General features: G+C 46.9%; 1 protein-coding gene across 5 annotated transcripts; it reads right to left on the bottom strand.

Annotated features, from left to right (window-relative positions):
- Positions 1–984: 984 nt before the first annotated feature.
- On the bottom strand, positions 985–27,634 carry LOC311122983 (protein-glutamine gamma-glutamyltransferase 2-like). Of its 5 annotated transcripts, none has more exons than XM_084197278.1 (15): positions 27,564–27,634; positions 26,874–27,044; positions 25,727–25,978; positions 24,241–24,359; positions 16,897–17,025; positions 13,594–13,771; positions 13,176–13,311; positions 12,980–13,089; positions 12,596–12,838; positions 11,867–12,166; positions 9,501–9,664; positions 8,948–9,081; positions 5,969–6,086; positions 4,582–4,617; positions 985–3,502 (listed from the first exon to the last, which is right to left on the bottom strand). In XM_084197278.1, exons 1-14 carry the CDS (start codon positions 27,571–27,573, stop codon positions 4,606–4,608), a joined length of 2,076 nt encoding a protein of 691 aa, XP_084053404.1. In that variant the 5' UTR covers positions 27,574–27,634; the 3' UTR covers positions 985–3,502; positions 4,582–4,605. The 5 variants fall into 5 exon arrangements, with proteins under 5 accessions (XP_084053404.1, XP_084053401.1, XP_084053405.1 ...); XM_084197277.1 differs by having other exon boundaries at positions 3,421–4,484; XM_084197275.1 differs by lacking the exon at positions 4,582–4,617 and having other exon boundaries at positions 985–3,376.

Raw genomic sequence — 27,634 nt, forward strand, 5'->3', positions numbered from 1 at the left:
CTTGGTGCGGGGAGCAGGAACGGGCCGAGCCGGGCTGACGGAGCGCACCACTGACTTGGTGCGGGGAGCAGGAACGGGCCGAGCCGGGCTGACGAAGCGCACCACTGACTTGGTGCGGGGAGCAGGAACGGGCCGAGCCGGGCTGACGACGCGCACCATTGGCCTGGTACGGGGAGCAGGAACAGGCCGGACCGTACTGGGGACACACACCACTGGTCCTACGCAGGGATCTGGAATGGGCCGGACCGGACTGGTAACACACCCCAGTACCTCTCGCCGTGCCTCTACACCTTCCATCCCCTCTTCGACCAGTGGCCCCCGTAACCTGGCGGCCTCCTCTGCCAACCCGCTGGGCCGCTCTGCCGCGGTCTCCTGCTGGCCCGTCGTCCACGGCGTTAGCCCCCCCCCTAAACATTTTCTGGCCGTCTCTCCTACCCGTGGACCAGGTCTCCATGTCCCTCGCCAGCCTTTCGCCCTTCTGCTTCCATGTCAAGCCCTTCTCTTCCTCACCCGGCTTGACCCAGTCGAGGAGGCGAAGGAGATCTGCTAGAGATCTCCCTGGCGATGGCTCCTGGACACGCTGCTTGGTCCAGTCTTGGTGGTTTCTTCTGTCACGATCGTCGGTGAGAGAGGAGGACCAAGGCTCAGCGTTGAATGCGAACATATTTATTTATATAATGATCACACCAACAAAACGAAAACGTGACGTCCCTGGTTACATACACGAACCAACACGGAACAAGAAACCACAATGAATGAATGCCTAACGGCTACCTAAGTATGACTCCCAATCAGAGACAACGAGCTACAGCCGTCTCCGATTGGGAGCCACCCTGGCCAACATAGATATACAACATCTAGAACCAACACACATGAAAACTCACACCCTGGCTCAACATACTAGAGTCCCCAGAGCCAGGGCGTGACAAGATTGTCTCACCCTGTCACGATCGTAGAAAGGAGCAGACCAAAGCGCAGCGTGTTGAGCGAACATCGTAGACTTTATTATTAAAGAAACCACGATAAAAACAATAAACCACGATCATGAAGTCCTCAGTCAACCTGACTGAAACGGAAACAAAAACCCACAAACACAAGGTGAAAACTGACAGTTTAAATATGGCTCCCAATCAGAGATAACGAGCCGACAGCTGACACTCGTTACCTCCGATTGGGAGTCATTGACTACAACACACAACCTAGAAATATAACCCATAGACCTGCAAACATAGAAACACACCCAACAGAACTACCAACATAGAAAAACACCCAAATCCCCAACAAAACAACATACACTCTAGCTCACATACAAAAGTCCTAGAGCCAGAGTGTCACAGTACCCCCCCCTAAAGGTGCGAACTCCGGGCGCACCAACCCACAGTCTAGGGGAGGGTCTGGGTGGGCGTCTGTCCACGGTGGCGGTTCTGCCCCTGGTCGTGGTCCCCACCCCACCTTAGTCACCAGCCTCCCTAGCCTCCTCCACATTACCACCCCCCCACTAAACCCCACTGGGTTAAGGGGCGGCACCGGACTAAGGGGCAGCACCGGACTAAGGGGCAGTACCGGACTAAGGGGCAGTCCCGGCCTAAGGGGCAGTACCAGGCTAAGGGGCAGTACCAGGCTAAGGAGCAGCACCAGGATAAGGGACAGCACCGGACTAAGGGGCAGCACTGGACTAAGGGGCAGCACTGGACTAAGGGGCAGCACTGGACTAAGGGGCAGCACCTGACTAAATGGCGGATCCTGGCTGGCTGGCTCTGGCGGATCCTGGCTGGACGGCTCTGGCGGATCCTGGCTGGACGGCTCTGGCGGATCCTGGCTGGACGGCTCATGGCTGGCTGACGGATCTGGCTGCTCATGGCTGGCTGACGGATCTGGCTGCTCATGGCTGGCTGACGGATCTGGCTGCTCATGGCTGGCTGACGGATCTGGCCACTCATGGCTGGCGGAAGGCTCTGGCTGATCCCGTCTGGCGGAAGGCTCTGGCTGCTCCTGTCTGGCGGAAGGCTCTGGCTGATCCGGTCTGACGGAAGGCTCTGGCTGCTCCTGTCTGGCGGAAGGCACTGGCTGATCCTGTCTGGCGGAAGGCTCTGGCTGATCCTGTCTGGCGGAAGGCTCTGGCTGATCCTGTCTGGCGGAAGGCTCTGGCTGATCCTGTCTGGCGGAAGGCTCTGGCTGATCCTGTCTGGCGGAAGGCTCTGGCTGATCCTGTCTGGCGGAGAGCTCTAGCGGCTCCGGTCTGGCGGACGGCTCTGAAGGCTCATGGCAGACGGGCGGCTTTGCAGGCTCAGTACAGACGGGCAGTTCAGACGGCGTTGGGCAGACGGACAGTTCAGACGGCGTTGGGCAGACGGGCAGTTCAGACGGCGTTGGGCAGACGGGCAGTTCAGGCGCCGTTGGGTAGACGGGCAGTTCAGGTGCCGTTGGGCAGACGGGCAGTACAGGCGCCGTTGGGCAGATGGCAGACTCTGGCCATCTGAGGCGCACCATAGGCCTGATGCGTGGTACCGGAACTGGAGGTCCCGGGCTGAGGACACGCATCTCAGGGCTAGTGCGGGGAGAAGCAACAGGACGCACAGGACTCTGGGGACACACAGGAGGCTTAGTACGTGGCGCAGGGACAGGCCGGGCTGGGCTGACGACGCACACCGTAGGCTTCCTACGTGGCACAGGAACAGGCCGGGCTGGGCTGGCGACGCACACCGTAGGCATCCTACGTGGCGCAGGGACAGGCCGGGCTGGGCTGGCGACGCACACCGTAGGCTTAGTGCGAGGGGCCGGAACAGGCCGGGCTGGGCTGGCGACGCGCACCGTACACTTGGTGCGGGAGGCAGGATCAGGTCGAACCGGGCTGGCGACGCGCACCGTACACTTAGTGCGAGGGACCGGAACAGGCCGTACCGTACGGGGAACACACACTACTGGCTGCACCTCGGGACTAGGAACGGGCCGGACCGAACTGGTTACACACCCCAGTACCTCACGCCGTGCCTCAACACTTTCCTTCCCTGCTTTACCCAGTAGCCCCCTTGACCTGGTAGCCCACTGAATCCGTCCCTTCTCTGCCTCCGTCAGCCCCCTTAACCTGGCAGCCTTCTGACTCTGCCTTGTGGCAGCCTCCTGCTGCTCAGTCGCCCAAGCCATGTGCCCCCCCCCAAAAATTTCTTGGGGTTGCCTCTCGTCCTTCCGACGTTGGCTCTGCCGACGCCGTTGCTCCTCTCTCCGTCGCCTCTCCTCTGTCTCGCTCCATGGACGGCGATCCATGCCATCCAGGATTTCTTCCCACGTCCAGGACCCTTTACCGTCCAAAAGCTCTTCCCATGTCCAGACCCTCGGCTCCTGGACACGCTGCTTGGTCCTTTGATGGTGGGTTTTTCTGTCGACGATCGTAGAAAGGAGCAGACCAAAGCGCAGCGTGTTGAGCGAACATCGTAGACTTTATTATTAAAGAAACCACGATAAAAACAATAAACCACGATCATGAAGTCCTCAGTCAACCTGACTGAAACGGAAACAAAAACCCACAAACACAAGGTGAAAACTGACAGTTTAAATATGGCTCCCAATCAGAGATAACGAGCCGACAGCTGACACTCGTTACCTCCGATTGGGAGTCATTGACTACAACACACAACCTAGAAATATAACCCATAGACCTGCAAACATAGAAACACACCCAACAGAACTACCAACATAGAAAAACACCCAAATCCCCAACAAAACAACATACACTCTAGCTCACATACAAAAGTCCTAGAGCCAGAGTGTCACACACCCAATGTTCAAGAAAGGCCTTTTTCCCTTTATTCAGATTACAACCTCTCACTTTCAGTTATTTGAAAAGGAAATAATCTCCCAAATGTCACTATTTCTAAAACAAGCCATAGAAAGTTGGTTGCAATTTCAATTTAATCCTCCAGAAACGACAGAACAAATAATGCAACAAATATTGTGGTTAAATTCAAATATACTAATTGACAAAAAAACTTTATTTTTTGACAGAATGTTTAAAAAAGGTATAATCTTCGTAAATGATATCATCGGTAGGACTGGTGGAGTTACGTCGCACATGCAGCTAACAAAAACATATGGAAATGTCTGCTCTACCCAAAATTACAACCAAATAATTGCAGCCTTACCGCAAAAGTGGAAGAGGAAAGTGGAAGGGGAAGAAAGTAAGGAACTTGTCTGTCGGCCTTGCATTAAAGAACGTAATTGGTTAAGGAAAACTGTGATAAATAAAAAAGTATATCAGTTTCACTTAAGGACCAAATGATTGACAGCCGTCCCATATAGATTGCAAAATAGTTGGGAAGAGATCTTTGACGTACCGATCCCATGGTATAGTGTTTATGAACTGACACGCAAAAGGACACCGGATTAAAAATTTGAATCTTTCAATTTAAATTATTATATAAAATTCTTGCTACCAATAGAATGTTATTTATATGGGGTATACAATCTTCCCAGCTCTGCAGATTTTGCTGTGAAGAGACAGAATCATTAGATAATTTGTTTTGGTTCTGTCCATTTGTAGCTTGTTTTTGGACACAGGAATGGCTAAAGGATTGCAATATTTACCTGGAACTAACCTTGCAGATAGCATTACTGGGTGATCTGAAAAGTCATAGTCAATCAATCAATAATATAATAATACTTTTAGCAAAAATGTTTATTTTTTATTCACAATCTGTAGAAGCAATGATAATAGAAAGGTTCAGAACTTTTGTAAAACATCACAGTACGGTTGAAATATATATGCCAAATAGAAATCCTATTTGGATGGTGTTAAGAGATAGATGGGAGGTATTGAATAGAGTTGAAGGATGGGACTAATAACAAATAACAACAAATAATAACAAAGATAGCTAATAATGTAAGCATACTGTGTCCATAATAAGTATATAGGTTGTATGTTGGGAGCTTTTGGGAAAGAGCACAGTTAGAAAGATATGGCATATAGAAGCAAACCGGATGGACATCATGAAAATGATCGGAGAGGTTGAGAGTAGAAGAAGTTCAGGAGCAAAAAATAATAATAATATATATATATATATATATATATATATATATATATATAATTGAATTATTGTAAAATTAACTGTGTCCATAAGGTATAGATAGTAAGTATAGACCGGAAGTAGAGGCCTGGGCATTGTTGTTCACTAATTTACTCCAAGTAGGGAAAGGATGGCGGGGTTGAAATGTAATAAAGGGGAGTATATATATAAAAAACATGGGGGATTGGAAGTGATGCAGACAATTACATTGATAGAAGATACAATCTATCTGCAATATTAAGCTGATCCACCCCCCCCCCCCCCCAAATAAATAAATAAATAAATAAATATATATATATATATATATATATATATATATATATATATATATATATATATATATATATATATAATGACCTACACATACTGACCAACTCATGTTATAGACAGAAGCGTGCTACATGGCAGACCAATCCGAACTCATCTCTCGGCATGTCCAGCCCATCTATTATCTCAGCCAATCATGGCTAGCGGGAAGGTTCCTGTCTTTTTCCGTGGCTAAACCAACTAGGCTCGTAATTTAACAATTGTATTTGTAAATACAGATGGCATACAAGTTTATTATAAAGGCACATGAAAGTTTGCATGTCCTTAAGGCATTTCTGCCAAAAAAAAACACATTTTGATTTTTAAAAAAAGTTTACGTTCAAATCCCTCTCCTGTGAAGTAGTGACGCGCGACATTTATTAAATAATTATACATTTACTCTGACACATCGCGACCCACCATTAACAGGTCAGGGCGCGACCCATACTTCAACAAAGGCCGATATACGATATAACAGGATAATACGGTATAAATTGCAGAACTTATTTGAGTTATTATAGTTATTCTCACGAGGGCTTTACTGTCTACGGCAGTGGGGGGACAGCACTGGTGACAGGTAGGATGTCCACATTGCAGCTTGCCTTAATGTTCCTGAATTGGTCACAGTTGAAGTTGGCCACTAGCTTCTTAGGACCGGGTCTGTATGGAGTAAAGGGCATCTTCACACGCAGCCGTTGCCCTTGTTTTAGGAAAGGAAATCTGAGGAGACACATGAAAAAAATTATACCTCAAAGCATCTTTAGATCTCTAAACTTCAACACACAAGGTAGTGTAAAATATTTTAGATGGAAAAACTCAGCTTTAACCACATGAACAGCCCATAAATGCATGTCCTTTCTACAGTGAGGGAAAAAAGTATTTGATGCCCTGCTGATTTTGTACGTTTGCCCACTGACAAAGACATGATCAGTCTATACTTTTTAATGGTAGGTTTATTTGAACAGTGAGAGACAGAATAACAACAAAAAAATCCTGAAAAACGCATGTCAAAAATGTTATAAATTGATTTGCATTTTAATGAGGGAAATAAGTATTTGACCCCTCTGCAAAACATGACTTAGTACTTGGTGGCAAAACCCTTGTTGGCAATCACAGAGGTCAGACGTTTCTTGTAGTTGGCCACCAGGTTTGCACACATCTCAGGAGGGATTTTCTCCCACTCCTCTTTGCAGATCTTCTCCAAGTCATTAAGGTTTCGAGCCTGACGTTTGGCAACTCGAACCTTCAGCCCTCTCCACAGATTTTCTATGGGATTAAGGTCTGGAGACCACTCCAGGACCTTAATGTGCTTCTTCTTGAGCCACTCCTTTGTTGCCTTGGCCGTGTGTTTTGGGTCATTGTCATGCTGGAATACCCATCCACGACCCATTTTCAATGCCCTGGCTGAGGGAAGGAGGTTCTCACCCAAGATTTGACGGTACATGGCCCCGTCCATGGTCCCTTTGATGCGGTGAAGTTGTCCTGTCCCCTTAGCAGAAAAACACCCCCAAAGCATAATGTTTCCACCTCCATGTTTGACGGTGGGGATGGTGTTCTTGGGGTCAAAGGCAGCATTCCTCCTCCTCCAAACACGGCGAGTTGAGTTGATGCCAAAGAGCTCAATTTTGGTCTCATCTGACCACAACACTTTCACACAGTTCTCCTCTGAATCATTCAGATGTTCATTGGCAAACTTCAGACGGCCCTGTATATGTGCTTTCTTGAGCAGGAGGACCTTTGCGGTTGCTGCAGGATTTCAGTCCTTCACAGCGTAGTGTGTTACCAATTGTTTTCTTGGTGACTATGGTCCCAGCTGCCTTGAGATCATTGACAAGATCCTTCCGTGTAGTTCTGGGCTGATTCCTCACCGTTCTCATGATCATTGCAACTCCACGAGGTGAGATCTTGCATGGAGCCCCAGGCCGAGGGAGATTGACAGTTCTTTTATGTTTCTTCCATTTGCGAATAATCGCTCCAACTGTTGTCACCTTCTCACCAAGCTGCTTGGCGATGGTCTTGTAGCCCATTCCAGCCTTGTGTAGGTCTACAATCTTGTCCCTGACATCCTTGGAGAGCTCTTTGGTCTTGGCCATGGTGGAGAGTTTGGAATCTGATTGATTGATTGCTTCTGTGAACAGATATCTTTTATACAGGTAACAAACTGAGATTAGGAGCACTCCCTTTAAGAGTGTGCTCCTAATCTCAGCTCGTTACCTGTATAAAAGCCATCTGGGAGCCAGAAATCTTTCGGATTGAGAGGGGGTCAAATACTTATTTCCCTCATTAAAATGCAAATCAATTTATAACATTTCTGACATGCGTTTTTCTGGATTTTTTTGTTGTTATTCTGTCTCTCACTGTTCAAATAAACCTACCAATAAAATTATAGACTGATCATTTCTTTGTCAGTGGGCAAACGTCCAAAATCAGCAGGGGATCAAATACTTTTTTCCCTCACTGTAGTTTAGCCAAGAGCTAAATTATCTCTTGTGGACAGACTACGTAACATAAATTGTATTGAATCATCTGTCAAAAGACTGTGATGCCACAACTAAAAAGGAACCATAGTTCCGGTGCTTTGGTTTTCTCACTAGATATCTGGACATATCAGGATTAGGTGAAGGTGGTGCTGAAAGTGTGGGCGGGGATTTCAAGAAATTACTTAGGGCGGGGATTTCAAGCAGAACGTTTTCAGAAGGGGGTCTGAGAGTTTCTGTTTAGGGGGGTGGTGACTTCGCTAGTCTTCCATCAGAAACTAATCAAGCATATGACACAATTACCGGAATAATTTTTGTTCTGGGTTTCCGAGATTAAGAGCTAAATTGCCGTCTTTACGAGCAAGGTTTCGGTTTGTCATAAAACCTGAATCCATCCCACTGGGAAAAAAATGGTTCCACATAGGTCCCCATCCACATCCAGGATTCAAGTCTGGACACATCTCACTGGGCACAGACGTCAGTTCAACGTCTAGTTCTGATTTACACTACCGTTGAAAAGTTTGGGGTCACTTAGAAATGTCCTTGTTTTAGAAAGAAAAGCATTTTTTTTGTCCATTAAAATAACATCAAATTGATCAGAAATACAGTGTAGACATTGTTAATGTTGTAAATGGCTATTGTAGCTGAAAATGGCAGATTTTTTATGGAATATCTACATAGGCGTACAGAGGCCCATTATCAGCAACCATCAGTCCTGTGTTCCAATGGCACGTTGTGTTTGCTAATCCAAGTTTATCATTTTAAAAGGCTAATGGTTCATTAGAAAACCCTTTTGCAATTATGTTAGCACAGCTGAAAACTGTTGTGCTGATTAAAGAAGCAATAAAACTGGCCTTCTTGAGACTAGTTGACTATCTGGAGCATCAGCAATTGTGGGTTCGATTACAGGCTAAAAAGTTTACTTTTTGCAAATCCAATCAGTTTTCCATGTTGATTCAACGTCATCACATTGATTGTTTTGGTTGAAGTTACATGGAAACAACGTTGATTCAACCTGTTTTTGCCAAGTGGGATGGATTCAGGTTTAATGACAAACCGAAACCTTGCTCGTAAAGACGGCAGAGAAATGTCACATAGGCCTACCTGGCTTCCATTGTCTCTGTCAGCAAGCCACTGCCAGTCACTGTGATGGAGCAGTCTCTTAGACCCTCGGATAGAGGGTTCTCAAACACAACCTCTGCCATCATGTCACTATACTGCAATTCAGATCCAATGGCCTAAAAGAGAAAAAACATCAGAATAAAAGCATCTGCTAGATAGTATATTATATTAGAACTATCACACTGAATAAACCCCATCTCCAGTTGAGTGGGTGTTACTGATATTGGCATTGTATTGAATAGATCAATTGTTCAGATGACAGTCTAACACTTTAGATTTTCATCTTCACATCACCTTTATTCACAGGCCAACCGTTATTTTCCTTGCAAATTGCTATTCTCGCTACTAGTATGTTTGCCACCTACACATTTGAAATGGTAACCCAAGAGCACGTAAAGAGCCTTGGGGCTTGTTCCATAATGACCCCAATGAATGTCACGCAGAGAAAGTTGAGCTGTTCTAAGTGGGTTATTGGAGTGGCTTAAGGATCTGACAGATGCGCGAAATTACAATTTGGGGAATATACAGTACTCACTTTGATGGTGAGTGAAGGGCTCTCTGGCACAATGTCTTTCTCTGTGATGTACACTGCATCACTGTTGTCCTTGTCTGTGACCACAGCCGAAACCTTGATGCTGTTGCTCTCCCGCATGTTCTCACCGTACACAGAGAAGGGGATGTGGATGGGTATAATCAGATCTGCCAACACAGACAATGCATTTGATTGTCAATGTATCACAAAGGCTAACATTCTGTGGTGTCCTCAGTACAACGTTAGCAACCCAAACATTCTGTGTTGTCCTCAGTACAACGTTAGCAACCCTAACATTCTGTAGTGTCCTCAGTACAACGTTAGCAACCCTAACATTCTGTAGTGTCCTCAGTACAACGTTAGAAACCCTAACATTCTGTAGTGTCCTCAGTACAACGTTAGCAACCTGACAGCCATAAGAGTTAGTGTCAGTTGATTTGCTACACAGCTATACATGAGACTTTACAGCTTTGTTAAATTTACCAGTTACAGTTGAAGTCGGAAGTTTACATACACTTAGGTTGGAGTCATTAAAACTCGTTTTTCAACCACTCCACAAATTTCTTGTTAACAAACTATAGTTTTGGCAAGTCGGTTAGGACATCTACTTTGTGTATGACACAAGTAATCTTTCCAACAATTGTTTACAGACAGATTATTTCACTTATAATTCACGGTATCACAATGCCATTGGGTCAGAAGTTTACATACACTCAGTTGACTGTGCCTTTAAACAGCTTGGAAAATTCCAGAAAATGATGTCATGGCTTTAGAAGCTTCTGATAGGCTAATTGACATAATTTGAGTCAATTGGAGGTGTACCTGTGGATGTATTTCAAGGCCTACCTTCAAACTCAGTGCCTCTTTGCTTGACATCATGGGAAAATCAAAAGAAATCAGCCAAGACCTCAGAAAAACAATTGTAGACCTCCAAAAGTCTGGTTCATCCTTGGGAGCAATTTCCAAACGCCTGAAGGTACCACGTTCATCTTTACAAACAATAGTACACAAGTATAAACACCATGGGACCACGCAGCCATCATACCGCTCAGGAAGGAGACGCGTTCTGTCTCCTAGAGATGAACATACTTTGGTGCGAAAAGTGCAAATCAATCCCAGAACAACAGCAAAGGACCTTGTGAAGATGCTGGAGGAAACAGGTGCAAAAGTATCTATATCCACAGTAAAACGAGTCCTATATCGACATAACCTGAAAGGCCGCTCAGCAAGGAAGAAGCCACTGCTCCAAAACCGCCATAAAAAAGCCAGACTACGGTTTGCAACTGCACATGGGGACAAAGATCGTACTTTTTGGAGAAATGTCCTCTGGTCTGATTAAACAAAAATAGAACGGTTTGGCCATAATGACCATCGTTATGTTTGGAGGAAAAAGGGGGACACTTGCAAGCCGAAGAACACCATCCCAACCGTGAAGCACGGGGGTGGCAGCATCATGCTGTGGGGGTGCTTTGCTGCAGGAGGGCCTGGTGCACTTCACAAAATAAATGGCATCATGAGGAAGGAAAATGATGTGAATATATTGAAGCAATATCTCAAGACATCAGTCAGGAAGTTAAAGCTTGGTCGCAAATGGGTCTTCCAAATGGACAATGACCCCAAGCATACTTCCAAAGTTGTGGCAAAATGGCTTAAGGACAACAAAGTCAAGGTATTGGAGTGGCCATCACAAAGCCCTGACCTCAATCCTATAGAACATTTGTGGGCAGAACTGAAAAAGCGTGTGCGAGCAAGGAGGCCTACAAACCTGACTCAGTTACACCAGCTCTGTCAGCAGGAATGGGACAACATTCACCCAACTTATTGTGGGAAGCTTGTGGAAGACTACCCGAAATGTTTGACCCAAGTTAAGCAATTTAAAGGCAATGCTACCAAATACTAATTGAGTGTATGTAAACTTCTGACCCACTGGGAATGTGATGAAATAAATAAAAGCTGAAATAAATCATTCTCTCTACTATTATTCTGACATTTCACATTCTTGAAATAAAGTGGTGATCCTAACTGACCTAAGACAGGGAATTTTTACTAGGATTAAATGTCAGGAATTGTGAAAAACTGAGTTTAAATGTATTTGGCTAAGGTGTATGCAAACTTCCGACTTCAACTGTAAATGCTATCTATATGCACTCCTGAAATACACCACCTTTGTGACATAATCAATCATTGAGATTGATGCATGCGTCAAACCAAGGATGTTGACAAAGAATGATGAAAGTAAATAGCTGCAATGTGTTCTTGGTTTTGAGAAGTGTTTCAGTTCTCTTTGTTCTGTGATGTAAATGCCCCCCTTTGTTAGTTCAGCCTTGTAGGCCTACTCATGGAAAGAGTTTGAAACATTTTCACTCTACCTTGGTTGGGACGGAGCTTCTGTTCTTTCAGTTCGGTCTGTATCTTGGAGGATGGAATGCCGGTGTATCTCATGGCCTGAACGTTGACATGGATCACTAGTGTCCGAGTCTCACGGTCGTCGCTGTTCAGTACAAGCTTGAGGTCGATGTCTTTGCCGCTGAGCGGCTTGGTCAGCTCCACGATTTTCATGGAAACATCAGAAGGTTTGCGGTCAAGGATTCCGTTTGAATTCTCTTTCTCTTCGAGATTGTTGACTCTGTTCGCTGCGTTATTGTACACAGTCCTCTCCTTTTCCGTGCCTGTTTTAAATGTGTGACATTTTGGATGAGTAGCTGGTGACTCAAGCAGTTGCCCTCACTCACCTAGGAGAATTATGTCTTGCGACAGGTGGACACAGCCCCTTTCTAACTCATCTCTTAACAAAGTACAGAACTATTTCCCAGACCAACCCTAGCTCTCAAAGACATAAAATACGCTTCTACCCTTATGATAGGCATAACCCTTGTAACGCTGCATTATTTCGGAAATCAATTGATAACAGTTCAACAGCCAAAATGTATAAAAGGGTGGAGATTGGACAGCCTTAGCGTTACTCCATACAGAACTGGTCCTAAAAAGCTAGTGGCTGACTTTTGACATTTAACCTCCAGGAAGTTTTTTAAAGAAAACATCTGACAAGTCAACCTTTGTAGATATTGTCAGACTCTCTCAGTTCATTCAATACCAACCCTCTGCATATTTATAGTTGGCCGTGATGTCCACTCTCTTGTCGCTGCCCACTGCCTTTGTGCTGATGTTCTGGCCTACGGACCCAGTGTCCGTCAAGATCTTTTTCTTGGAGCCGTCAGCGAACACCATCCAGGTTACACGGTCGGCGTTGACTTCGGCGAAGACAAAGGGCACATCGTATTTGAGGTCAATGTGACCCTGCAGTATGGCCTTGACTGGAGCAGGGCCGCAGCAGTAAACACCTGGGGGAGAGGAAGGGAAAACAACATGAGTGTATAACAGGGAGTTCCCTTCATGTCTCCCAGACCCAGGACACAAACTCAGCACCATCTGCACAATAACACAACATACAGTACAGAGATGAGATGGAAGTTAGACCATACCAGTGCTTTTCTCCTGAGGGGTAGGGTCCACAGCCTGCCAGCCGTCATATAAGGAGTCTCCTGAGAGATCGGGCCGTCTCATCCAGGCCTCCACCCACACATGGTAGTTCCTGAGCAGAAACACCAGTCTTTAAAACATCATGCTATTGGCATCACTCTTCATACTGTAGCCACAATGACCTGATGTTGCATTTACCATACACTGTCTTGGCTCTGTTTGGGTCTGACTCCATAGTCGGAGAAGAAGTCGTCAATTGTCAGGTTTTTGTCGGTGTCGTGGGCTGACTGGAAGTTGGTAACCACTCGACATGGGATTCCCAAACACCTCAGTACTGACATGGAAATACATTTCAGGCATACTGGTTAACAAAAACAACACATAGAAGGCATAGTGGTTAACTAAATAAAAACATCCAAGGCATTGACACCCAGCCTCTCTCCTCTGGTCAGAGGTGAATCGGACACAGATGGTGGGTATTCTTGCCATCCCTCTCAAAACCAATCACAACCCTGGGTCTGAGCGCTTGCAGTACAGTCAGCGCTATTTAAATACTGTTGTATTGATTGATTGACTAAAATAATAATTTAAGAGAGATTGGACAGTGATAGGCTACCTGTGCACATTACAGCGGCGAACACCCAACACTGGCCATACTTGACTGGATAGCCTCCATAGTTGAGCCACCTCCTTAGTACCTCCACACTGCCGTTCCAGTGAGAGGGGGACACGCCACCATTGTATTGACCATCCCACCGCCCCAACAGGACACCTCCGTCATCATTAGCGTTGATCTGGGCAAGGAAAATAATGTTTAAATTATAAATTTCAGAACTGTCATTTGGCTGAGTGAATGTGTTTTTGTAATATCTCAAATGTAGTTGGTTTCGTGGATCTAGATTGAGCCTTGGACTAAAAAGCTCAGTGTGGAAAGTTATTTTTAGTCCAGGACTAGGTTTAATCTGGGTCCGGGAAACCAGTCCTATATGTGCAACAACACCTTACTTAGTTGCACTGGACCCATTTATAGTGAACAGGGCTAGATGACGTTCCGGAAATGAACCAATGTATTTTCTTATGCTGTTCATACAGTACTATGAGCTTATGATGATTAAAGAATGTCACTGTTACTAGTGGGGTTCAATAATGTTGTCACTGTTACTAGTGGGGTTCAATAATGTTGTCACTGTTACTAGTTGGGTTCAATAATGTTGTCACTGTTACTAGTGGGGTTCAATAATGTTGTCAGTGTTACTAGTGGGGTTCAATAATGTTGTCAGTGTTACTAGTGGGGTTCAATAATGTTGTCAGTGTTACTAGTGGGGTTCAATAATGTTGTCAGTGTTACTAGTGGGGTTCAATAATGTTATCACTGTTACTAGTGGGGTTCAATAATGTTGTCAGTGTTACTAGTGGGGTTCAATAATGTTGTCACTGTTACTAGTGGGGTTCAATAATGTTGTCACTAGCTAGAATTTCCATCCAATTGGTGACAGATTTTCATGCGAATATTCAAAAATCTGCATAAAAACAATATGTGCATTTTCCCACCAGAGATGTGTTTCCATTAAATTGACTTTTTTTTTTTTTTTTTTCGGATAAAAGGCTGTGGGGTGATGACATAGTGGACATAAAAATACCTTTTGCGGTTAAATTCTTTATGTAGCGAATGTTCCCACTCTGGTATTGGCACAGCTCGCAGATACATTGCGGGTATACAGTGCATTCGGAAAGTATTCAGACCCAATTACTTTTTCCACATTTTGTTAAGTTACAGCCTTATTCTAAAATGGATTAAATAAATTAAAATCTTAATCAATCTACACACAATACCCCATAATGACGAAGTGAAAACAGGGTTTTAGATAATTTTTTGCAAATGTATTACAAATAAAAAACAGAAATACCTTATTTACATAAGTATTCAGACCCTTAGCTATGAGACTTGAAATTGAGCTCAGATGCATCCTGTTTCCATTGATGATCCTTGAGATGTTTATACAACTTGACGGGAGTCCATCTGTGGTAAATTCGATTGATTGGACATGATTTGGAAAGGCACACACCTGTCTATATAAGGTCCCACAGTTGACAGTGCATGTCAGAGCAAAAACCAAGCCATGAGGTTGAAGGAATTGTCCATAGAGCTCCAAGACAGGATTGTGTCAAGGCACAGATTTGGGGAAAGGTAACAAAAAATGTCTGCAGCATTGAAGGTCCCCAAGATCACAGTGGCCTCCATCATTCTTAAATGGAAGTAGTTTGGAACCACCAAGACTCTTCCTAGAGCTGGTCGCCCGGCCAAACTTAGCAATCGGGGGAGAAGGGCCTTGGTCAGGGAGGTGACCGAGAACCTGATGGTCACTCTGACAGAGCTCCAGAGTTCCTCTGTGGAGATGTGAGAACCTTCCAGAAGGACAACCATGTCTGCAGCACTCCACCAATCAGGCCTTTATGGTAAAGTGGCCAGACGGAAGCCCGTCCTCAGTAAAAGGCACATGACAGCCCGCTTGGAGTTTGCCAAAAGGCACCAAAAGGACTCTCAGACCATGAGAAACAAGATTCTCTGGTCTGATGAAACCAAGATTGAACTCTTTGGCCTGAATGCCAAGCGTCACGTCTGGAGGAAACCTGGCATGGTGGTGGCAGCATCATGCTGTGGGAATGTTTTTCAGCGGCAGGGACTGGGAGACTAGTCAGGATCGAGGGAATGATGAAAGGAGCAAAGTACATAGAAGATCCTTGATGAAAACCTGCTCCAGAGCGCTCAGGACCTCAGACTGGGGCAAAGGTTCTCTGGAGAGACCTGAAAATAGCTGAGGAGCGACACTCCCCATCCAATCTGACAGAGCTTGAGAGGATCTGCAGAGAAGAATGGGAGAAACTCGCCTAATACAGGTGTGCCAAGCTTGTAGCATCATACGCAAGAAGACTCCAGGCTGTAATCGCTCCCAAAGGTGCTTTAACAAAGTACTGAGTAAAGGGTCTGAATATTTATGTAAATGTGATATTTCCGTTTTTTTTTTTTATAAATACATTTGCTCAAATTTCTAAAAACGTGTTTTTGCTTTGTCATATGGGATATTGTGTGTAGATTGATAAGGGGAAAAACTATTTAATCAATTTTAGAATAAGGCTGTAATGTAACAAAATGTGGGAAAAAGTCCAGGGGTCTGAAAACTTTCCGAATGCACTTTAGCCTACATGATGAGATTATTTTTTATTTGTCAAACGAGGACAGCCAAGCATCGAGGATCATGTTACCAGAATAAGGCCCTCGATATTTATTATAAAGAAATATCAAGCTTATCACCTTGCACATTCACCACCCTGTGAAGTTCATCATTCATTTCTTCATCTGTAGCCTAATAAACTCCACGCTTTCCCGATGAGTCGTAGTGGGAGGACCACACAACATGTCATTACGTGACTCCATGTTTACTCCGAAATGATGGTTATTAAATCAATATTTGCGCATAAAAGCATTTCCACCAACATTTCTCTCATAGTTAATTTTACCGACACAAAAAGATCCCACCTTGTCTAGTGTATTTTGTTTTGTCAACATTTGGAAAGTTTACCGACACATTTTCCATCAGCACTGTCATGAAATGTTTTAACTGACATGTACTTTACTCGCATAACAAGATTGGATGGAACCCTGTTTACTGTTACTAGTGGGGTTCAATAATGTTGTCGCTGTTACTAGTGGGGTTCAATAATGTTGTCGCTGTTACTAGTGGGGTTCAATAATATTGTCGCTGTTACTAGTGGGGTTCAATAATGTTGTCGCTGTTACTAGTGGGGTTCAATAATGTTGTCGCTGTTACTAGTGGGGTTCAATAATGTTGTCGCTGTTACTAGTGGGGTTCAATAATGTTGTCGCTGTTACTAGTGGGGGTCAGATCTCCAGTCTTACCATGGCACTGACCACCCTACTGACATAGATGGGGTTGCAACGAGCAGAGAAGTCCTTGGCGGGGTCTCTCAGACACTTGGGGTTCACGTCAAGCATCTTCAGGCAAATGTCCACTATATCGTCTTCAAACTGGAGAAACAATACATTTGGGCACGTTAGCTAGGTAGCCTACAACAATTTCTAAAATGTCTTGTCTATACTTACATACATTTTAGTAATTTAGCAGACGCTCTTATCCAGAGCGATTTACAGTATTGAATGGATAAAAGTTCTATATCGTGGAGCTCCGCCCCATAGGGGAGCTCTGCTCCTAATGGTTTACCCTCTGTCCTAAGGCAGCAGCAGCCTGAGACAAAATTATGCACACACCTACAGCCAATAGGAGTACAGGTGTCCCTATAAGAGGGGGTGCCTCCCCTCAATCAGCCTCCCTTTTTCTTCAGCGACTGGATGACTAGACTGAAGAGCCAAGAAGAGACGAAGCACGAAGACTCAGGACGAAAACGCCGTTGATATTCCAGTCATCAACGTCGTCTAAATGAGCACACCGGGAGATTTTCCACCCCCAAAAGCTATTTTCAGAGCTCAGGCCGGTGACCACCACGACTTGTGTTTCGTGTGTTTGGGATCCCAGCATGCCAAGGAAGGCGTCTGCAGTCCCCCGAATTGCGCCTCCTGCGCCCTCCTTTCTTTAAAGGAGAGGAAGCAGCGTTGGGCGTTTTTCAGGGAGGACATCCCCCTTGAGGATGTGTTGTCGATACTAGCCTCTGCTTCAGAGGCGTCGTCCGACGGCGCAGACTCGGGGGAAGATAGGGACTTTGAGGAAGGGTCTGGCATTCCAATGGAACAGTCGGACCCCGTCCCTCATACTTTCAAGCCCCCCTTTCCTTTGGAGAGCGAGAGGGCTTGTAGTCCCTATAGCGAAGGGGATACGAGCTCTGAGAGATCAGAAGCTCTCTCTTTCGCTGCAGCCTCTCTGAGAGCGGATTTTCCGGGTCTCATTGAGAGAGCTGCTCAACGGCTGGCAATAAAGCTGCCCCCTCTTCCCTCCGCACCGGAGGTTGATATGATGGAGGGCGGTCCTTATTCCAGGCCAAGGAAGGCGGCAGAGCCAGTGGCTCCTGCCATGCCTTCTTTGGCTAGGTACGTTGGAGGCTCGTGGGAGGCACCTTTAGCGGCGCGTTCGCCTGTAAAAGCGTATCTCCCATTCACGAGAGTGGAAGGAAGGCTTCAGGGTCAGGGAATCCCCAGGTTAGAGAGCGCCATGGCGGAGTATCTCGTACCGGGTTCGAGCCCTTGGCCCTCTTCCAAGAAGGCCACGTTGCCATCCCAGAAGGACCGACTCACAGCGTCGCTGTTAGAGAAGTCTTTTGGGTTGGGAGCCCAAGCTGTAGCAGCAGCTAACAACATTGCCCTCTTGGCGGCCTCTCTGTCCCGTTTAACCACGGGTAAGACAGAGATGGCACCGGAGGAGGTGGAGGAGGCGTCCAGAATTTCTGGCGCCATACTCCACCTTACACAGGCGTCCGCAGTCTGCGCGGGGAGATCCATGGCCACTTCGGTGGTCGGGGAACGACACCTCTGGTTGTCATTGACATCTATGAAAGAGGCAGACAGGACGTCTCTCTTGAACGCCCCCCTCTCTGACGACGGCCTTTTTGGGGTCGCAGTCAAAGAGGCGACGGAGCGTTTTTCGAAGTTGGAGGAGGAGAAGAAGCAGTTGGCCAAGCACCTGCCGTTGGCAGGACGACTCGGCCCCCCTCCTCCCCAAAGGCCATCTACCTCCGCCCCTCTAAGTAGACCTGGGTCTACGACGAGGCGGCGTAATCGGCGTCATCCGGCGGCCACGAGCAGCAAGGGAGCGGGCTCGGCCCTCTCAGCAGCTACGGTAGCCCCACTACAGCTGGCGAGGGAGGTGACGAGGACGCCGACCTGGCCCTCCAAGGGAGGCAAGAGGAGGCGTACGTGACGGGACGCGGGGGAGAGGATGGAGGACACATCGATGGTGTCGAACGTGCCCACTGTTCCCCCCCACCCTTCGGTTGAAGGGATGGGTGCTGATGTAAATGCTTTTGTTGATGTGTTTAATAAAGAGTTGGCTCCACCTGACTTTGTCAAAAAAGAGCCTCTTTTCCATAATACGTCCGAGAGCGTTCAAATCTCACCCTCTCTTCCTTACCACTCTAAGAGCCGTTCAGCCCACCGAGGGTGCGTTGCTGAACAGGCACTAAGAGTAGGTATCCAGAAGACCTCAATCAGGTCGTCACATCACACTTCACGTATAAGAAGTGCTTTACATAGAAGGCAGCAGTCCCGGTCAGATTCTGACATGAGGACGCAGCCGCTATTTGGGGATGGCGCACTAGTACAGACTAAGGTCTCCACTAGTACGAGCCAGACCCATGCTGCGTTCACGGAGGGCCCGATTACCGCGGTCACCAAGGTGCCCAGAGTATCGGCGCCCCCAGGCATTGTAACACAGCAGCTATCTGGGGACGGCGCATTATCGCAGACCAAGGTCTCGGTTAATGCGATTCAGACCCATGCTACGTTCACGGAGGGCAGGATTACTAGCGTTATGGGTATAACCAAAGTATCAGCTCCCCTGACAGAACGAGCCAGTACTCACCACACTGAGCGTGAATCAACCCACCAGGGGTGCAGAGTTGAACACACACAGAAGGTGAAAGTTAAGAAGGTATCAAGGCGCCGCCTTGTTTTACCTCATAGAGACCTCATACTACAGACTTCTAGGAGTACTGTAGTGAAGGGCTCTGATAGCGAATTGCAGTCACCTAAGATGACGCAATCGCTTGCTGGGGATGGTGCCCTGCCGCAGGCTGTGGCCTCGGTCAGCGCAATTCAGACCCGCAATGCGTTCAAGGAGGGCAGGAATACGACGGTTACGGGTTTAACCGACGTCCCTACTCCTCTTTCTTTCTCAGAATGCATTTCCTCTCCCTTTCACAGGAGGCCCACCTTGGGCTGTTCCACCACTTCAATGTTGGGGAACAGTGGCGGTAAGGGCCATAGAGGAATACAGGTCCTTCCTACTGGATGCACCACAGCTTCGCGCCCAGCCACTTTCTCTGCATTATTGGCAGTGGCGAAGAAGCTGCACCCTCTCACGCTGGCTAGAACAGACGTTGCAGAAGGGTTATGCTCTCCAATTCCACCGGACCCCACCCCCGTTCATGGGAGTGGTGGAGACGGGGATGAAAACGCCAGACAAAGTGGCCGCTCTGATGACAGAGATTACGGAACTTTTGGCGAAGGAGGCGGTGACAGTAGTTCCCCGGGAGCAAAGGAACAAAGGGCTATATTCGCCTTATTTCCTAGTGCCCAAAAAGACGGGGGGAGTGAGGCCGATTTTGGATTTACGCATTCTCAACGAGAGCATAACCAAACGGCCCTTCCGAATGCTAACGACAAAACGTCTGCTGGAATGTGTCCAGAGAGGGGACTTTTGTACGAGCATAGACCTAAAGGACGCGTACTTTCATGTGCCGGTTCAGCCGCGTCACAGGAAGTTTCTGCGGTTCGCCTTTCAAGGGGTGGCGTACGAATACACGAGGATGCCATTTGGGTACGCCCTGGCACCTCGCACATTTTCCAAGTGTGTGGAGGCGGCATTGGAACCGTTGCGTCGTCAGGAAATATGGCTACTAGCCTACCTGGACGACCTACTGGTTCTCGCCCCGTCAGCAGAGCTGGCGATCACTCACACAACACAGACAGTGATGCATCTCACAAGTCTGGGGTTCGCTGTGAATTGGAAAAAGAGCGCGCCCTGGCCCACTCATCAGATTGTCTACCTGGGGATACAGCTAGACACTGTGAGGATGAGGGCTCGAATTTCGGACCCCCGAAGGGTAGCCTTGTTGCTAGCCCTAAGGAAGTGTCGTCCGAATCACACGGTGATGGCGCTGTCGATCATGTCACTTTTGGGTCTCATGTCGTCAGCCCACTCTGTGGTTCCGCTGGGACTCCTGCACATGCGCAGGACGCAGCGATGGTTCGCCCAACTAAGACTAGACCCATTGCGTCAACGTCATCGGTTGGTGGTGGTTCCCCTCTCGCTCAGTGCAGACCTAAACTATTGGAGAAACTCGCGCGTTCTCACGCACGGAGTCCCGATAGGAAAGGTGTCCTCTCACATCCCAGTATTCACGAATGCTTCCCTGACGGGATGGGGAGGGACATGTCAGACACAAGCGATAGGAGGTGTGTGGCCTCAATCAGGTCGTCACATCAACCTCCTGGAGTTGGAAACGGTTCGACTGGTTCTGACCCACTTCGCGTCTACCCTTCGGGGTCGCGATGTGCTGGTCTGGTCAGACAACCGGACCACAGTAGCCCACATAAATCGCCAGGGTGGAGTCAGGTCTCCTGCTCTCCATCGGGCGGCAGAGGAATTGTGGCTGTGGGCTCACGAGCACCTTCGCTCATTGAGAGCAGCACACATTCCGGGCTACTTGAACGTAGGAGCAGACCTCATGTCAAGAGGGGGTCCTCGAGACGACGAGTGGTGTCTGCATCCAGACATTGTTCTCCAGATTTGGGAACAATTCGGGAGAGCCGAGGTGGACCTATTCGCGTCACGCGTGAACGCGCAATGTCCTCTGTGGTTCTCTCTGAGGGAACAGGACGAACCGCCACTGGGAAGGGACGCCTTTGCGCACCAACCGTGGCCGAGAGTTCTCCTGTATGCATTCCCTCCGCTGTCCTGCATTCTCCCACTGCTAGCCAGGGTGAGGTCAGGGGGGCTGTCAGTGATACTGATAGCGCCCGATCGCCCGGGGGCTCTGTGGTTTGCGGAGATGAGTCAGATGTTGATTGCGCCACCTTGGCCAATTCCACATCGACGGGACGCGTTGTCTCAGGCGGCTGGCACGATAGGGAAATTGCCCATAATCGGCCAACCACTGAAGGCCTGGCTGCTGAGAGGGACAGGCTAGAGCGCCGTGGGTTATCTGATGCAGTGATCAGGACTATACAGGGTTCACGTGCCAGTTCCACTTCTAAGATGTATGCCAGTAGATGGAACGTGTTTTCACGATGGTGTGTCACACAAGGTGTGGACCCCATGAGCTGTCAGGTGGAGAGTATTCTCTCTTTTCTGCAGCTCATGTTTGATAAGCAAAAATCGCCTGCCACGATTAGAGTGTTTGCAGCAGCGATTTCAGCTTGTCATGAGGGTTTTGGCAGAGACAATGTCTTTAGTCACCCTCTAGTGAAACGCTTCCTATTAGGAACGCGGCGACTTAGGCCAACACCTAGAGTCACGCTTCCTCAGTGGGATTTGGCTTTGGTACTCGAAGCGCTATGTAAGTCGCCGTTCGAGCCATTGAATCAAATACCCCTCAAGATGCTGTCTATCAAGACAGCACTGTTGCTCGCTTTGACTACAGCTAAGCGGGTCAGTGATTTGTGTGCTCTTTCGACGAGACCTGACTGCCTGGCCATCAATGGTGACCTGAGCAGAGCAGTGTTACGTCCTAACCCGGCATTTGTGCCGAAGGTTATTAAGAGTTCATATAGGTCACAGACCGTGGAGCTGTGGGCTTTTTCTCCTCCTCCTCATAGAGAGAGGAGTGAGGAGAAGCTCCATCGCCTGTGCCCGGTACGCGCTTTGGCGTGTTACGTCGAGCGCACAGCAGCGATTAGGTCATCGCCTCAGTTGTTTGTGTGTCACGGTGCGGCTGCACTAGGTAGACCACTTTCAAAACAGAGGCTGTCTCACTGGTTTTGTGAAGGCATTGAGACAGCTTATGAGGTAGCAGGGCGGCAATTGCCTCAGGGTATCAGAGCTCACTCCACTCGTGGAGTAGCGGCTTCTACTGCCCTTTTTAGAGGAACAGGAGTAGAGGATATCTGTAGAGCAGCATCCTGGTCGACGCTGTCTCCATTTATCCGTTTCTATCTCTTAGATATGTCTTCTAATTCTCTGGCTCGATCTGTACTCAGCGTGGCTGAAGGGAGATCTTGAGCAAGAAAGAGAGGAGAAGCAGGACTGTGGACACAGGTTTCCATCAGGTCCGCTTTGGTTAGGAAGACGTGTTTTTGACAGATGTGTTTTCTAACTCTTTGGCTCGGTCTGTACTCAGCATAGCTGAAGGGAGATCTGGAGCTAGGAAGAGAGGGAAAAGCAGGACTATGGACTGGGTTTCCATCAGGTCCGCTTTGGATAAGAAAACATATTTTGTGACATGAATCCTGACTGACAGGATCAGTACAGTAGAGGCATGCGTTGATTAACAGAATATGAGGTCATCTATCTGCTTGTTCAGTTAGTATGACTCATGTTTTTGTTCCTGCCCACTAATCTCTGGGATTCCATTGAGTGAGTGAGGCGGTCTACCGCGTTCATAATGTAGAGTGACACTTGATGTCATTCCATTAGTGGTCGGTAGTGTTTTCACAGGATATTGAGGCACATCTATCTGCTAGTACAGATTAGTATGGCTTCTATTCTGGTGATCTGCCCACTAGTCATTGGCATTGCCATTGGACTAGGTGGGGCGGGTTTTTTAACCGATGACGCGGTATATTGTGACGCCCGTAGGGTTTTTTAGTTGCAGTACTGCGGGACTCGGTTGCAGCCATTGCTAGGCTTGACTTTCTCGTTTCGATGGGAAGTGTTAGGCTCGGCAGGGAGTACATTTTGGAGCGCTACGCTCCGCCTTAAACCATTAGGAGCAGAGCTCCCCTATGGGGCGGAGCTCCACGATATAGAACGATTAGTTACCGGAGTGTAACTCCAGTTCTATGAGTGGAGCGGAGCCCCATAGGACTTAAGAACCTGCCGACCCTCTCTAGTCTCGCTGAAGAAAAATATCTCGGGAGGCTGATTGAGGGGAGGCACCCCCTCTTATAGGGACACCTGTACTCCTATTGGCTGTTGGTGTGTGCATAATTTTGTCTCAGGCTGCTGCTGCCTTAGGGCAGAGGGTAAACCATTAGGAGCAGAGCTCCCCTATGGGGCTCCGCTCCACTCATAGAACTGGAGTTACACTCCGGTAACTAATCGTTCGTATTGGTCTCCCGCGGTAATCGAAACCCACAACCCTGGCGTTGCAAGCGCCATGCTTTACCAACGGAGCCACACAGGACTCTAGCCAATCACTTCGACTGATATATCGTTGTGTAACACTTGGGGGCGGTTTCCTGGGCAACAGATTCGTCCTGGATTTATCTAGAGTCAAAATAATTATTGGTGGAGATTCTCCATTGAGTTTGCTTTTTAGTCGAGGAATAGGCTTAATCTGTATCCAGGAAACCAGCCCTATATGTTATAAGCAGCACTTTTCAACTGTACAATACTGTATTGTTTGTTCTGTGTACCTGTCCGAAGTCCCACGCCAGGGAGGTGATGTATTTGTCAGAACCTTTGTACACCAGGCCTTGTTCTCTCATCACATACTCCTGCCTCTCCTCCTCTTCAGGTAGATGCACCCAGTCCTCTACAGCCCGCCACAAAATACAGCAGTTTCAAAACATGAATTATAAGAATTGGTTCAACTGACTTGGCTGGTTAAATAATTGATAAATAAAAAATACATTATTATACAAAATGAAATGAAGGGGTAACTTTAACATGTTATCATGCTGTTACTGTGTTATGACCACTGTCTCCCATGCTAGAATGTAGTGTTACCAGGATGTTACCAAGCTGTGTTACCGGGCTGTGTTACCAGGATGTTACCAGGCTGTGTTACCAGGATATTACCAGGATGTTACCAGGCTGTGTTACCAGGATGGTACCAGGATGTTACCAGGCTGTGTTACCAGGATGTTACTAGGCTGTTACCAGGATCTTACCAGGCTGTGTTACTAGGCTGTGTTACCAAGATGTTACCAGGATGTTACCAGGCTGTGTTACCAAGATGTTACCAGGATGTTACCAGGCTGTGTTACCAAGATGTTACCAGGATGTTACCAGGCTGTGTTACCAGGATATTACCAGGATGTTACCAGGCTGTGTTACCAGGATGGTACCAGGATGTTACCAGGCTGTGTTACCAGGATGTTACTAGGCTGTTACCAGGATCTTACCAGGCTGTGTTACTAGGCTGTGTTACCAAGATGTTACCAGGATGTTACCAGGCTGTGTTACCAAGATGTTACCACGATGTTAGCAGGCTGTGTTACCAGAATGGTACCAGGATGTTACCAGGCTGTGTTACCAGGCTGTTACTAGGCTGTTACCAGGATCTTACCAGGCTGTGGTACTAGGCTGTGTTACCAGGATGTTAACCGGCTGTGTTACCAGGATGGTACCAGGATCTTACCAGGCTGTGTTACCAGGCTGTTACTAGGCTGTTACCAGGATCTTACCAGGCTGTGTTACCAGGCTGTTACTAGGCTGTTACCAGTATGTTACCAAGCTGTGCTACCAGGCTGTGCTACCAGGATGTTACCAAGCTGTGTTGTGGCCCATTGTTTGTATCTGTGTATATGGGCTATTATGTTCCAAAACAATTATGAGGGGTCTTCCCAACCCATACAGAGACATGGGTTACAACAATCTCTGTAAAATTAGCCATTTCCAGCTTTTAAACTGATAAGAACATTCAGGAATGCAGCATTTCACACCCTCCGGATACTGTATCAAACAGTTACCATGGCTGTATTGATGCATTCACCGCATTTGTTCTCCTTCGTGTGATTAAAATAGTTAATTTATCACAGTTCTAGTTAACATTTTTATGAATTCTTTATACTCCATTATAATGTATTAAATCTGCTTTACCGTACTCTCAAATCTCGTTCACAGGAAGTGTACAGATGTAAGATGTAATAAAGTTGTTTTGAATTGAATTGTGTTTACCTTGGCACCAGGGGTTAAACAGCAGAAGGAGCTTGCCCAGGCTTCTGCCCACTGTGGCGTTGGCGCTGGTCTTTACAGACAGGCTGTACTCTCCCACTGGGGCATCTGCTGGGCTGGTGATGTCCAGAGTGATTGAGCCCTCCAGGAGCACTGAGTCCGGGTGAACCTCAACCTTCCAGGAGGAACCCTTCCCACGGCCCTCAGGTATCCCGAACACTGACCTGGTCCCCAACGCCTCAGATGGCTGGGGCCCTGGATGGAGAAGGGAGGATGAGTTTTGGGTTGTGTTCAGTAGGAACGAAATGGAAGAAAACGTTCAGAAACAGTGAGGTAGTATACACAGTGTACAAAACATTAGGAACACCTTCCTAATATTGAGTTGTCCCCTTTCGCCTTCAGAACAGACTCAATTCGTCGGGGCATGGACTCTACATGGTGTCGAAAGTGTTCCTCACAGATGCTGGTCCATGTTAACCCCAATGCTTGTCAAGTTGGCTGAATGTCCTTTGGGTGGTGGACCATTCTTGATACACACGGGAAACTGTTGAGCGTGAAAAACCCAGGAGCATTGCAGTTCTTGACACACTCAAACCAGTGCGCCTGGGTACTAATCTATTGTCTTGCCCATTCACCCTCTGAATGGCACACATACACATCTCCTCCCTTATTTGAAGTGGATTCAATAAGGGATCATAGCTTTCAACTGGATTCACCTGGTCAGGTCAGTCTATGTCATGGAAAGAGCAGGTGTTCCTAATGTTTTGTACACTCAGTGTATTTGTCCAATAAGATTTTATATTTTCTGTCAGAGTAACTTTGATGTCAACATTACATATACGGTGCAAGTGGAGGTATCTCAAGTCCTGTAAATTGTGCAATTTAGTCTTTAGATTAGATTGAATTGACCCCAATTCAGCTATTTACAACGCATACAAGGATTTGTTTTAATGTCATTATTACTGCACGTGTCTGTCTTGTCAAAGGGGATCCACATAGGGCCGGTTTCCCTGCCCTAGCCTAGATTAATCCTAGTGGGTTTTAGTCCAGGACTAGCATAATCTGAGTCTGGGAAACCTCTAGTACAAACAGCCCTAATAAATAGCAGAGATAAATAAAGTGATTCTATGTTCTATTCTAGATAGCTCACCTGTCTCCACCATCAGCTCCAGCATGTCTGTTGTGGGCCTGAAGGGGCCATGGAAGTCAAAGGTGACCAGGAAGGACTGACCTCTCCTGACTATCAGTCTGTTCACTGAGATGTCATTGGTGTTGTGGGCTGTGTTGTTCTTCTCACAGTGGAGCTCTACCTTACCAATGTCTTCAAGAAATAAAGAAATAAAGAAATAAATCCTGATTTTCTATTTTGTCCTGATAATACAATTATTATTATTATTTTATTAGTGTGAGGCGTCAGTCTGTTTCTACGTTTGCTGTTGTCTAGCCTTATGTTTTGTCACTTTTGTCTGACAGCAACGTAGCAGAAACAGTCTGTCAGTTGGGCTAGTTGAGGCCACTGGATAGAGAAAACACGTGTAGTCTATCACCATGCATAATGCAGAAAGAATATGCAGAGAAAAACAGGCCAAAGACCACAGACGTAGGAATTAGAATATCAATAATATTAATTTAACAGATGAACATACACCAACAATAATTATCTTTCTTTGTAAGCAAATGTTACATTCTACAAGTCAAGTCACCCAATTACCCATTCACTGTACTATATGACCCTCTGTCACTAAACATGACATAGGGTACCTTGACAAGGCAATATCTACATTTTTCATCATCTGAATTTGATCAAAAATCTTGCAACGAGAAGTTTCAGTTGACTTACCAAAATCCATTGAAGCTGTCTCTCACGTGGTTGTGTTGGTAAGTGGATCGAGTTGCTTGTTGTAGTACTGT

Source organism: Coregonus lavaretus, assembly GCF_964263955.1.
Source record: "Coregonus lavaretus genome assembly, contig: HAP1_SCAFFOLD_445, whole genome shotgun sequence".
NCBI lineage: Eukaryota > Metazoa > Chordata > Actinopteri > Salmoniformes > Salmonidae > Coregonus > Coregonus lavaretus.